Source organism: Gossypium hirsutum, chromosome A02 (genome assembly GCF_007990345.1).
Source record: "Gossypium hirsutum isolate 1008001.06 chromosome A02, Gossypium_hirsutum_v2.1, whole genome shotgun sequence".
In the NCBI taxonomy this organism is placed as follows: domain Eukaryota; kingdom Viridiplantae; phylum Streptophyta; class Magnoliopsida; order Malvales; family Malvaceae; genus Gossypium; species Gossypium hirsutum.
The window spans coordinates 46,195,599-46,208,874 of record NC_053425.1 but is presented as its reverse complement, the minus strand read 5'-3'; the positions used below and the strand labels follow the sequence as shown (position 1 = coordinate 46,208,874).

Here is a 13,276-nt window from a genome sequence, read left to right as displayed (position 1 = left end):
TTCTTGTGCCTTTCATCACCGTCAGTTGCCCAGCTACTACTTTTAGTAATCCATCTCTCAAAGTGATTGTGAGCCCTTTAGATTCTAGGGCACCTAATGAGATGAGATTTTTCTTCAGGTTAGGTACGTAGCGAACATCTGTCAAGACTTAGATTGAGCCGTCGTGATTCTTCAATTGGACTGTACCCACTCCCATTGTCTTACAAGCACTATCATTTCCCATAAGAACAATTCCACCTTCTAGCTCTTTAAGACTAGAAAACCAGTCCTTATTAGGACACATATGGTAAGTACATCCTGAATCCAAAATCCACTCATCCGTTTGACATGCCATTGCCATGCCAACCAAGCTAAAGTCTGACTCCTCATCATGCTCCGCTACACATGCATCAGAAATAGCTTTACCCTTTTGTAACTTAGGACAATTCTTTTTCCAATGCCCTTTCTCACGACAAAAAGCACATTCATCTTTGGCAGGTCTCCCTTTGGACTTACTCCTTCTACCAGATTTGTTGCTGCGCGAACGACTTCTTACTGTTAAGACTTCTATAGTTGTATCTCTGTGATCTTTTTTATCTTTCTTTCGAGTCTCAGATCTATACAACACACTACAGACTGCATCAAATGTGATTGTATCCTTCCCATGAAGCAATATGGTGGTAAGATGATCATATTCATCAGGAAGAGAATTCAACAACAGTAATGCATTGTCTTCATCTTCAAATTTCTCATCCAAATTTAGCAAGTCTGCTAAAATTTTATTGAATGAGTTCACATGGTCATTCATCGACATACCGGGTGCATACGTGAATCGATAAAGTTTCTTTTTCATATAAAGCCTATTTTCAAGACTTTTTGTTAGAAACTTTTCTTCCAGTGTATCCCACAACTTCTTCGCTGATGTCTCCCTCATGACAGAGTACTTCTGCTCTTTGGCCAAATATAGGCGAATTGTTCCACATGCCTGTCTATTGATCTTGGCCCACTCCTTGTCATCCATCTTGTCAGGTTTTTCTTCAAGGGCTATATCCAGCTCTTGCTGACATAAGACATCCACGATCTCACATTGCCACATACCAAAATTATTGGTACCATTAAATTTCTCTACTTCAAATTTCGCATTGGTCACAGTAGTCTTTGACGATGACTTTTCCATTTTTTTCTCCTCAATCCCAACTACAGTACGTGAACAGTGCCGTGAACGATCGTATTCCCCAAGTACGAATCTAGCTCTGATACCAATTGTCACGGGGCTAGACCTTTCGTCTCGTAATCCGTGCGACCTTAGGCGATCCGTTTGCTCCAAACTCGCCCAAGTCAGCCTTATCTCAATGAGGATTCTTTAAGAACTCCTCCAAGGCACCAATTGAACAGCGGAAGCGATTTATGCCAAAAGAAGCTAAGCAAAAGAACAACAGAAAGAGCGCTCGCAAAGTGTTTGAGTAAATGCTCTCTACTTCTCTTATTCACAAGGAATAATGAAACAATTCAGGAGTGAGTACAAATGAGGGGAGGCTCTCTATTTATAGTTGAGCTCCCCCAAAACCAACGGTTAAGATACAAATACATCGACGGACGAGATTAACCATATCCCTTTATTTTAGGGATTTACAAGATATGCCATATCAAATCTAATCTAATCTTTACAAGATATGATTCTCTCTATCTTCTAAGATTAGTTACCATATTAGCCTAAGTTGCCATCTCTTCGCTATCGGGCCAACCAGGCTTCAATCTGACAGGCTTCTCCAATATCTCATTGAATCGGGCCAGTTCTCGTGGGCCAAATGATCCCCATCTGAGCAATAGACCTCCATTGGATGCATTTGGTGCGATGGTCACGGGCTTTGAACTGTGGCCCGTGACATTCTCCCCCACCCATTCTCGCAACGCCCTCGTTGCGACTTCTGAATGGTACTGACTTGATTCGTCTCGATCTCGTCTCGACGCCTTAGCCTTTCCCTTTATTTGGGACTTTTGCCTCGGCTTTCGTCGCTTCTTAACTCGAGCTGCCCTACTCGTTGCATTTACTCTGGTCAACTGTCCCACATGCATCGCTTCCTTTTCATTGAAGTCCGATGCACCACCCACCTCTCCCATAGGTGGAAGCCTTGTCGATGACTCGGCCAACTCTGACGCTTCACTCAACTTGAGCCTCATTGGTCCCAGCTTCCCTGTTTTCATCGCAACTTTCTCTACTAAGTTTGATGACAAACTCACCTCTTCCTTGGGTGGAAGCCCCTCCGACGACTCACCAAGCTCAGACGTTGCCTTTCCTTTGACTCCGGCTTGCTTTGGACAGTTCCGCAACTCATGCGGACCACGGCACAAGAAGCACTTTACTCGCTTCTTTTTGCTCCTCTTTGCCCTCTTGGCTTCGGCTTTTCCCTTGCTTGAACCAAACTTCTTGGGCTCCTTGTCTGCTCCATCATTACCTTCGATGACAGACTTCTTCGGACACTTCCGCAACCTATGCGGACCCTGGCACAAGAAGCACTCTACTGGCTTCTTCTCACATTTGGCCTCCTTGGCTTCGACACCCCTTGCGCTCGAACCAAGTACCACGGCCTTACCTACCGGCTTCTCCTTAAACGCGGATTTCTTTGGACACTTCTTCAACATATGTGGACCGTCGCACAGAAAGCATTTCAGCTTGTCCCTTTTCCTCTTGGGTTTCTTCTTCCCAACTCGTGGCTTCCTATTACCACCATTGTCGCCGTTGCCATTACCATCCATACTATATTCCTTGTGATCCATTTCACATACGCCCCTTCCCTCGGACTTGGAAGACCCAAGCTTGTCTTTCCCTTGACCAAGCTTCACCATGGATTCAACTACCATCATGGCTTCCGACAGCTTTTGGACACCTCTTTCTTCCACCTCCTGTCTGACCCACGGCTTCAATCCCTTTTGAAAAGCAAGCAATGCTTCTTCATCGGTCACATCTGAAACTTGGAGCATGAGTTCCTTGAACTCTCGAACATACTCCCCCATTGTGCCTTGTTGCGTTATCCCTTGCAACTTTGCCGAAGCTTCTTCCTCGGCAAACTCTGGGTAAAACTGTCCCTTCAATTCGCATTGGAACTCCTGCGACGTCCCAATCTCTCCTTGCCTTTTATCTGTGGTCCTACGTCGCCACCATAAAAGCGCAATGTTAGTAAGAAACATTGAAGCAGTATTTACCTTAACCGCATCATCCATGATGCCTTTGGCACGGAAGTAGTGCTCCATCCTCCACAAGAAATTGTCCACATCGCATGCAGATCTTGTCCCCGCAAACTCTTTCGGCTTTGGGACATCCTCATTACTGAGTGCTGCACTTGACCCTCCTTTCCCCACGGCTACTTGACACAAGGCCAGCTCTCCCTCGAGCTCCTCTATTCTTGTGCTCAAAGCCCTCGTCGTGGCAATTGTTTCCTCCTTCAAAGCCATCATCATGGCCTCGAGAGCATCATTCCTCTCTATCAGCTTCTTCCTTTGGGAATCCTGCAACTCTTGCACGATATCCCTTTGGGAAGTAAGACCCATGGTCAAACAGTCCCTGGACTGCTCCCTCAAGTCATCAATGCTTTCCCCAAGCGCATTGTCTGACTCTTTGGCATCCTCCATGGACTTCTCAAGTTTACCCACGCGTTCTTTAACAGCTGACAACATTTCCCTCAAAGACTTCCTCGCCCACCTTTGTTCGAACTCTTCTTTCGACATCCCAACGGTGCCTTTGAACCAACAACTCAGATATCACTTGGTTCAAACCTTGGCTCGGATACCACTTGTAAATTGAAAATCTTCTAAATAAAATCTTTGCCATTATTTTATGCAAGGAACCTACCAAACTTATTGGTCGTTCACAACCCCATCTATAACTCGCTCAATCTTCTAAATAAAATCTTTTCCATTATTTTATGCAAGGAACCTACCAAACTTATTGGTCAAAAATTGAAAATCTCAATCGAACTCTCCGTTTTAGGGATAAAGGTAATGGAAGAGGAGTTAATAATCTTCTCTAACTTCCCCGAAAGGAAAAAATTTGACATCATACCTACTAAATCCTCCCTCACCAAATGCTAATTCTTCTTAAAAAAATACATACTAAAACTATCTGGTCCAGGCACCTTAACATCATTGCAGCTCCACACCGCATCTCTAATTTCTTCTATTGTAAAAAGTTGTTCAAGCCACAGCCTTTCCTTCTCAGAAATTCTTCTGAACTCCAAGTTTAAAATCATGCCCCAATATCTTCGAGAACAACTAAAATGATTACTAAAATACTCAAAAACTTTTTTCTTTAAATCCTTAGGATCCTTGCACCAATTTGATCAAAATCTAAGGCCATGAATCAACTTTTTTTTTTGCTCTTAATTTCACTACTTTGTGAAAAAAATTCGTATTGCTTCACCTTCCTTTAACCATAGTGCTCTAGAATTCTGGCCCCACACTGATTCCCTAACCCTTGTTGTATCCTAAAGCTCCACATTCAATCGTCTCACCTCCTCAAATTCAACCTCATTTAAGTTTCTACTACTCATTGTGTCATCCCACTCCGCTATTTTCCCACCTGTTTCACCATTCCAATTCTTCAAAGCTGTCTTCAACCTTCTCAGCTTACTAGCCATCTTTGTGTTCTCCCCCCTCATTCCATCCCAAACATATTCAATTACTTTCTTACAATCTTTTTGATCGAGCCATCCATTAAACAATTTAAAAGGCCTCAGGCCCCAATCGACCGAAGAATTATATAATAGAATCGGGATATGATTAGACACTGATCTATCATATCCATATTGGATAAGATCATTAAAGCAAACCAACCAATAATCATCAACAAGGAATCTATCCAACCTGCTCATTTTATTGTTCGAACAAAACCACGTAAATCTCTTCCCTGTAAGCGGTAGATCCACCACTTTGCTTTCATCAATAAAACTATTAAAGGCCTTCGAACTAATCAGTAATCCTACATAGTTGCTTCTTTCACTCTTGTTACAAATTGAGTTAAAATCACCTCCCAAGATTCAAGGGCTAGGGAACGATTCCTTCAACCCGCATATCTCCTCCCAAATCATCTTTTGATATGAATAGCCATTTCGAGCATATATGTTTATTAATGTTGCTGCCATATCCTCCTCTACCCACTTCCTTTCTATAACCACATAATATTTTGAGCAAAAATCACTTTTCACCTCGAACTTACTTTTATCCCATACTGTTATTATCCCTCCTGAATTTCCTTCTGCTGCCGAAAATCAAAATTATCGTCCCCTAAATCTTTCTAATTATTACTTTCAAAACACCCTCTAAATCTGATTCTTACACAAAACATACTTCAGCTCTAAATTTACCAACCACATTTTTCAAGTAGCTTTACTTCAAATCTGAAGACAAGCCTCAAATATTCCAAGATAATATCCTCATCTATTTTAGTCACAATATTCTACCAAAATCTCATAACAAGAAAATTTATAAAATAAAAGCACTGCTCACCTTATCCTCACATCGAAGTGCCTTTCTTTGCTTAAAGTGAACTAACCTTATTTCCCTTCTAATCTCATTAAGTCCTCCACCACTTCTCGCTCATCGCCCTTCATACTAATACTAAGCTTTTTACCAACCTCCCACGCTTTCATTGCCTCCTTAAGAATGACCCTTTTCCTGTTGATAATGTCTGAATATGATAGCAAAGCATTCATTACCTCGTTTTCCTTATCTCCAATACCTTTTCCTCTATGTTTCTTTATCACCCTGTCTATCTTCCTCTTCTCATTTAGCGAAAGAGATTTATCCTGAATGTCAAACATTGATCGAACCTTCCTGCCATTTGAATTAACTTTCTTACGGTTTTGAGAACTTTCTTACGATTTTGAGACACTAACTGAATTATTGTTGTAGCACTACCCTCTTCGGCTGGATCGTTCCCCCTGCTTGCCTTATTTGAATTTTCTTCTTGAAAAACTGCTATAATTGCCTTTTATTTTTATTAAAAGCCACCTCATCTAAAAGGCCATTATCCTCCAAGCCTATCCCTCCCCTAATACCAAAATTATTGATTAAAATTGTTTGATCTTCCACCCCATTATCCACATCAATTTCTTCGATAGATAGGCTCATATTTACGACATCCTCTTTAGCCTTATTTTTTTACCCACTTGTAACCTACAATATCACCTCCCTACTTTCAGCCTTATTTCCACCTAGAAATTCTTTCTCCAATCTACAAACTTGCTGAGACAAATTCTGACTTTCACCTCTGTCGTTTGACTTCTCCAGAAGCTTTAATGCTTCCATTTCCCAATCTGATCTTCTACCTAGCATATTCTCTAATCCTGCCCCTATCACCGATTCATCTTCTGACGCCACTGACTCCTCCTTGCTCTGAACAAAAGATTACCCATCCTTGTCGTTTACTTTCAATCTTTATCGACAGTCATCCCCATCTTCAGTCAGACCCTTTTCCACCACACTAATTGGAAAACATGAATTTCTAACCTCAAAAGCAATCATCCCATCAACCTTTTCCTGTTGTTTGATACTCACCAGAATTGTCATGGAGCCAAAACATCTCACATTGCTCAGATTTTTTCTCAACGAAATCAACTCCCCCAAACCCCCTATTTTTTTAAAGGATTCATAATTCTAACAATGAAGTGGTATTCCAAAGACCTCAACCCATTTCACCCTTTCTTCCACATTTATCTTATCCGATCAAGGTTCTATGGAAATAAAGAAATCTCTCAAGTACGCCCAGTTGTTCTGACTCAATATCCTATACAATTTCTCATCTAGAATTTCAATCAAGAAAAATCTGCCATGAATTCTTTTTACAGTGATCTCCCTTAGACCCCCATTTATAACTCTCTTTTGCAAATCCTTAATGTCACAACAGGTTGCTGTTTCTCCCACCACGCAACGTTGTAGTTTCTATAATTGTTATTCATCTACATACCCTTGAACTGTAACACAAGGTTTCTTTGTTTTATTATCTATAAAATCTAACCTCTTTGAAGCAAACTGACTTGTCGAAGAGCTTTCTCCTCTTTCCAATCCACCTAAAAATCCCGACTTCTCATATTCTTTTCTTTCAATTCTTCCTTTCATTCCCATAACAGTACCAACATCACTCCTACTCTTCTTCTTCTAAATCTGCCTTCTTCCATTAAATTTTGCAACATCCACCATTAACCTTTTTCCCATAATCACAATCCCATTTAGTCTACTTATAGCCCTTTTTGCATCTGTCATGTTGCTGAATCTCTCAAATCCAAACTTTTTTCCTTCCTTATTCTTTTTCGCTAGAATAAAAACATCTCTCACCTCTCCATGGTACCTGAGCATTGCCCATAAGCCTTTCCAATGCATAGATTGCGGTATGTTGAGCACAAAAACCGTGATTGGATATGCCATCTTCCACCTCGTATTCAGATTATGCTTATAAATTGCATTAAATATTAAAAAATATACATTCATAAATTAATAATTAACTTCAGTAAAACCTTAGATTTTTGTGAAATTTTTTTTGAAAAGATGAAAACTGGACGGATAAAAAATAGAGAGAAAAAAAAATAATTCGAATGTGAAAAATGAACTCATGAATCTTCAATGACATTTTTATTCCAACTTTAAAGATTTTCTTTTAACTTATTAAATTTCTAACATTTTTTCATCCATGGGATGAAGAAGATGCTAAAAAAAAGTTATATTGAAAACTTGGAAAAATGAAAAAGGAAAAGATGATGAACTTTCGAACAAGAATCAAGATTGCCATGGAGAACGCGCTGATTCGAATATTTACAGATGCTTGATTTACTTTTTTTTTTCTATTTTTAAATAATATTTAAATTATCATTCGCAAAAAATGAAAATATTTTATTTGTAGATATCTATTTCCTATATTCATTTTATTTTTGCTGATAATAAATATATAGTCAAATAATAAATATCTCGATCTATTTTTACTTTTATAAATAACGCCTTATTTATAGTACTTTAAAAAAGTTTATTTTTATACTTATTAAAAGTAGATTCAGATATTTGTTAAATTAATTAATTTTTTTATTCATATTCGGATAGTAGTATTATAACACGCGCAATAAATGGATTTAAATTTTAAAGTAAATTCGCATGTTTCTCTAATATAGGAAAATAGTAGGTAAAATTCATCTACTTTATTTTCAAGCAGACAAAGCTCAAAATGATATTATTTTGATTATGAAAAAGACAAAAAAAAAATGCATGAAGATTGGAGGATATCAATTTTGTTTTGTCTTCATCAGAAAATTAACTTTACCAAACATGAATCCCTTGATTCTGCAAAATATTTCTTTTTAAAGTAAATAAATATATATTTAAATTTTCTGCAAAACCCTAAGCATACTTAGCATTTTATATAAGATAACATAATATTGTTTCTGGTAATAAATATTAAAACTCGTCGGTGTTTCTAAAATTAATTTATAAACCCAGTTTTTTTTTTTGCCACGCTGGGTACAACTCAGAGATTTCTTTTTTTTTTCTTTTAAACGAATTGAACACGTTTCTGCCCGTGACCTTGTGGGGGTATTAGAGTTTATTATATAAATTAAGCTTGGTTGTGCCTGAATCATATCAGAATGTCCTACAAATTTGCTTCCTCACATTTTCCAGAAAATTCATTCGTGGTTCCTAGCGGCTGCTAATGAAAACAAAATTATAAAAAAAGAGGTGATTTTCTCATATTTTTATCTTTTCAAGCAATTCGAAATTAACTTAAAATTAAGCAGCAGTAATTTGGTCAATGCTTTTTTCCATCAACCAAAATGACCCACAATTCATAAATCAAAAGATGGGTGGGATCGAAAGTTGATAATGGATAAGCTTAAGAACTGTAAAGGAAAAAAGAAAAAGAAAAAAAAAAGTGTTGCTTATATGAATAGAATGGTAAAGATCGTATTCACACATAAAATTTTCAAAAGCCGATAATTATGCTGTCTACCTTATAATTGTTTTTCATGCATTTTTCCTAGAGTTGTTGTTGATGCTTGTGAATGATGCTGAGTTTAACTTTCGGATTTTTTTTATATTTTCTAAATACTTATATATATATATATTTCCAAACTTTAAATAAATTTGTTGTAATACTACTTGATAGATCAAATTTCGATAACTTTAATTATTCAATAGTATATAAATTGTAACAAATCATTATAATTATAAAAAAAAGCACCTCAATTGTTGGTTGTGATGAGATCATTAACCTAATTAAAAATATGATACACAGTGTATGAAAATGGTAATACCGACACATATTCAAATCCCAACGATAGAATAGCTGGATAGCTAGATTTGCTAAAAGATATTTGTCCTTTGCTAAAGTTGTAATAGGTTGAGACTTGATTTTAATTCATAATTAGCATTACAATTATATATTTGTTTCTTTTTTCAATTAAATAATAGTCTAGTTTTATAGTTTTACGTCGACTTCAATTTGTCACTTAAGCATGTAGAAAAAAAATCAAGTCTCGTGAAGGAGAAAAAAACAATACTAAAATGTTTAATACCTTTGTCTATAAATACCTCTATAGGAGCTCGCTTTTTTTTCACAGTCAGCACCAAACAACAAACTCAATTGAGAAAAAAAATAATAATGGGGAATTGCATGGAGGCTTCAAATAAAAGACAGATGAAGGAAGAAGAAGAAGAAGAAGAAATAAAGAAGGAAAACAGTACTGGGAAATCCAGAGTGAAAGTGAAGGTAGTGTTGACGAAAGAGGAGCTAGAGTTATTTATGGTGAAGCTGAAGAAGAATCATGGTGGAGGGAAGAGATTTGGGGATCTTTTAGAGGAAATAAAGAAAGCAAGATGTGGAAATAAACATCATTCTTGGCGACCTTCATTGGAGAGTATCAAGGAAGATTAGCCCCGGCGACTTTAGTTAATAGAAGACAATAGAACATGAAGGTTTCAACTTTTTTTTTTCTTTTGTAAACTACTAAATATATAATCTTTTTCGTCTCATGTTGGGGTTTTTATTTATTATACTTTTACTTGGAAACTCCATGGCAGATGGCAGAGGGTATATCAAAATCTTCATTGGGTTTTCTTCCTGTGTCGATCCCTGGCTTGTGTGATGAATCAAGTTCAGACTGTATTTATTCCTTAATTAGCTAGAAGCTAAATATCGATCCGTATACATACATACATATATATATACATATAACTTTGTTTGATTTGCAAAGATTGATGAGTTTTTAAGGATGAAGAGTTTTAAAGGATGAATAAATTTTTTTTTTTAGAGAAAAAGAGATTTCATTAAAACAAGAACTGAAACTAGAGAAAAGAGGAGAAAACTAAACCAAGCCAATATGCTTATCTGGTATATCCAATCTTAATTCCTCTTGTTTTCATCCAGACTAGAAGCACAATCAGACATCAAGATTTTAACTAACAAACTCGAAGTAGTCCGCATGAAATAAAGTCACCGTTGCCAAAGTATTAGCAGCTTTATTAGCATCTCCAAGTCCAACGGAAGGACAAAGAACCCAAAAAAGAATTAAGATGAATACAATCTTGAATCAACAACTTGCATCTGAAAAATTCAAGTTTCCATGAAAAAGAGTAGTGTAAAGTAGGGGTGTCCAAAATCCGGTGGAAACCACCTAAGTCGACCCAATTCAATTTTTTGGTTTGATTTGGTCGTTTCCGATTTTAGGTTAGTTAAGTTGTGTGATGTCAATTCGGTTTCAATTTTAGATTTTAAAATCATTTTATTCCACGAAATTGACATTAGTTTACATATCAAATATAAATATAATATATACTAAACTCAATAGTTTTACCCAACAAATATTATTTATCCAAATCTAAACAATATCATTTATCTTAAGCCAAACAAAAATTAAGAAGAAAATACAACCCAATTAAATTTTTTACCATCTTAAAGTAAACCCTAAAAAGACTCATTTTAACTTTTTGCCATTTCTCCCTTTCCTTTCCTAAACTATTATCGCTACAGTTGCACACCTCCCATCTCTTAACCTACGCGTTCACACAGATGCCTTCACTCAGCCACTTTCGTCTTGTCTCATCCATCACTCAGCCTTTCTCGTCCATCTCAGTTTTAGCCGCTACTCTTACTCACCCTCTCGTTTTTCTCAACCGAGCTTTTCATTCAACAAGTCAACCTCTCTAGTTTCTTTCAATTTTAGTCGCGACTCTCAACTTCAAATATGTAAGTCTCTCTAATTCTCAACAGTGATTAATTTGATTTTAAGGTTTATTTAGATAACAATAGGATATAAGTTTTATTAATGCTAAAGAAAAGGACAATTCCACATTGGTTAGGCATAAGCTTCCAAGAGAGTTTATATATAGACTTATCTCTTTCCCTCATTGAGTAATTGGAGCTAAAGGCCTAATACGCGCTTACTGTCGCTCGATCCATATATGTGTACGTTTTTATTTTTGGGTAAAATTTTTGTATTATTTTTCAAAAAAATAAATTTGTTTAGATTTTGAAAATCTGTTGTAGAAAATATTTTTATTTGACTGTTGCAGATTTTTAAGAAACTACTTTTTTCAATTTGGCCTTTTTGCCCTACATATTTACTACTTTTCCATTCAGGAAACTGTATAAATAGGAGGTCATTCTCCTCATTTTAGACAGATCACAACAAGAGGAAAATAGAGAGAAAACTAGCTTTTCTCATCCTTCTGTTCTTTAAATTTTTATGTTCTGCGAAGTTACACGAGAAAAAAATTTTGTCTAGGAGATTTGGTTTTAAGCGGGATCGTCTGTGACCCCTCCAATCTATCCTAGGAATTGAACCCAGTGTGGTTTCTCTTATTTCTTTCAATTTATTTTTCAATCAGATTTTCGATCAACTACTTTTTTTTTCTATTTTCATTCCTTTTGAGAAGAGCAATCTCAATTCTATTCCACCTTCTTTATTCGGATGTATGAATATTGAACTATTAGACTGTAACACCCCGAACCCGAAACCGACACCGGAGTCGAACACGAGGTGTTAACTGACTTTAACCCCTTATAAAATTTATTTTCCAGACACTGCCCAATCTGTGTACTAGTCGTTTTAAAAATCATATCTTGAGTTTCGTAACTCGAAAATCAGTTTCGTAATTTTTCCCAGAAACTAGACTCATGTGCCCATCTATGTATTTTTTTCTAGAATTTTTGGTCGGGCCAATTAGTACAGTTTATTAGTCAAAGTCTCCCATGTTGCAGGGGTCGACTACACTGACCTTTGCCCATTACGACTTGAATATCTCCCTGCACGGGGCTTCAATACTGATGTCGTTTGTTTCTATGAAAACTAGACTCAGAGAGGAATCTATACATATATGGTACGACCCCTAATTATCTCTGGTTAATTTATAATGAATTTCCAAATTCGGAGCAGGGAATCCAGAAACCGTTCTGGCCCTGTCCCACAAAAATCTGATTATCTCTTAATATACTGCCCATATGATCTTTTCGTTACTTCCTCATGAAAACAGACTCATCGAGCTTCGATTACATAATTTATTCATCAATTAATTCCACTCCTACTATTTTTAGTGATTTTTCAATCTCATGACACTGCTGCTGCCAGCATCTGTTACGAAAGTAACTAGGTCCATTTCATGCCTACCCTTGATCCAACTCAATCGAACATTCGTGCCATTTTCGCATGGCTTAAAGTTTACATGCCAAAGTTCAAACACAACGTAATAGCTTATACATGCCAAAATGTTCTTCTAAGCCAACTAAGAAGAAAGTACCAAAACTTGCTATCCGGTGTGATGACTTCGATGACGACCTGACCCCGCAAAAATAGATGAGTCCAAGCAACCTATAATGGGTGACAAGGAAACACCGAGTGAGTTTATAACTCAGTAAGTCATAAGCAATGTACTACCATCCATCAATAACATTATCACAAGAGGAAACAAAATGGAACGAGACAATTTACTCCATCCATACCGAACCATACCATAGTTCCTCCCACCTATCGATTCAATTTCATATCAATTCATGCATTCACATTCCATATACTCATCAATAGGACATTGAAGCATTTTCATAAATCAATTTATTTTCGTTACAATCAAACGACTAAACGGCCTTTCACCCATCCTACGATAAATTTTATGTACGTGACTTCAAGTATATTTGTCACATAGGTTCAAACTTACCGGGCTCAACACCAAGTATAAGCATAGCACCTATTAGCCATGTACTCAGGACACTTACCCGATCCGCTGTCCGCGATCGACTCAACGGTGTCGCACACATAGTGTCCATAAT

General features: G+C 37.0%; 1 protein-coding gene across 1 annotated transcript; it reads left to right on the top strand.

Moving 5' to 3' along the window:
- Positions 1 to 9,557: 9,557 nt before the first annotated feature.
- On the top strand, positions 9,558 to 10,207 carry LOC121212665 (uncharacterized). Its single transcript, XM_041085879.1, has one exon. The coding sequence runs from the start codon at positions 9,617 to 9,619 to the stop codon at positions 9,887 to 9,889; it is 273 nt and encodes a 90-aa protein (XP_040941813.1). The 5' UTR covers positions 9,558 to 9,616; the 3' UTR covers positions 9,890 to 10,207.
- Positions 10,208 to 13,276: the final 3,069 nt, after the last annotated feature.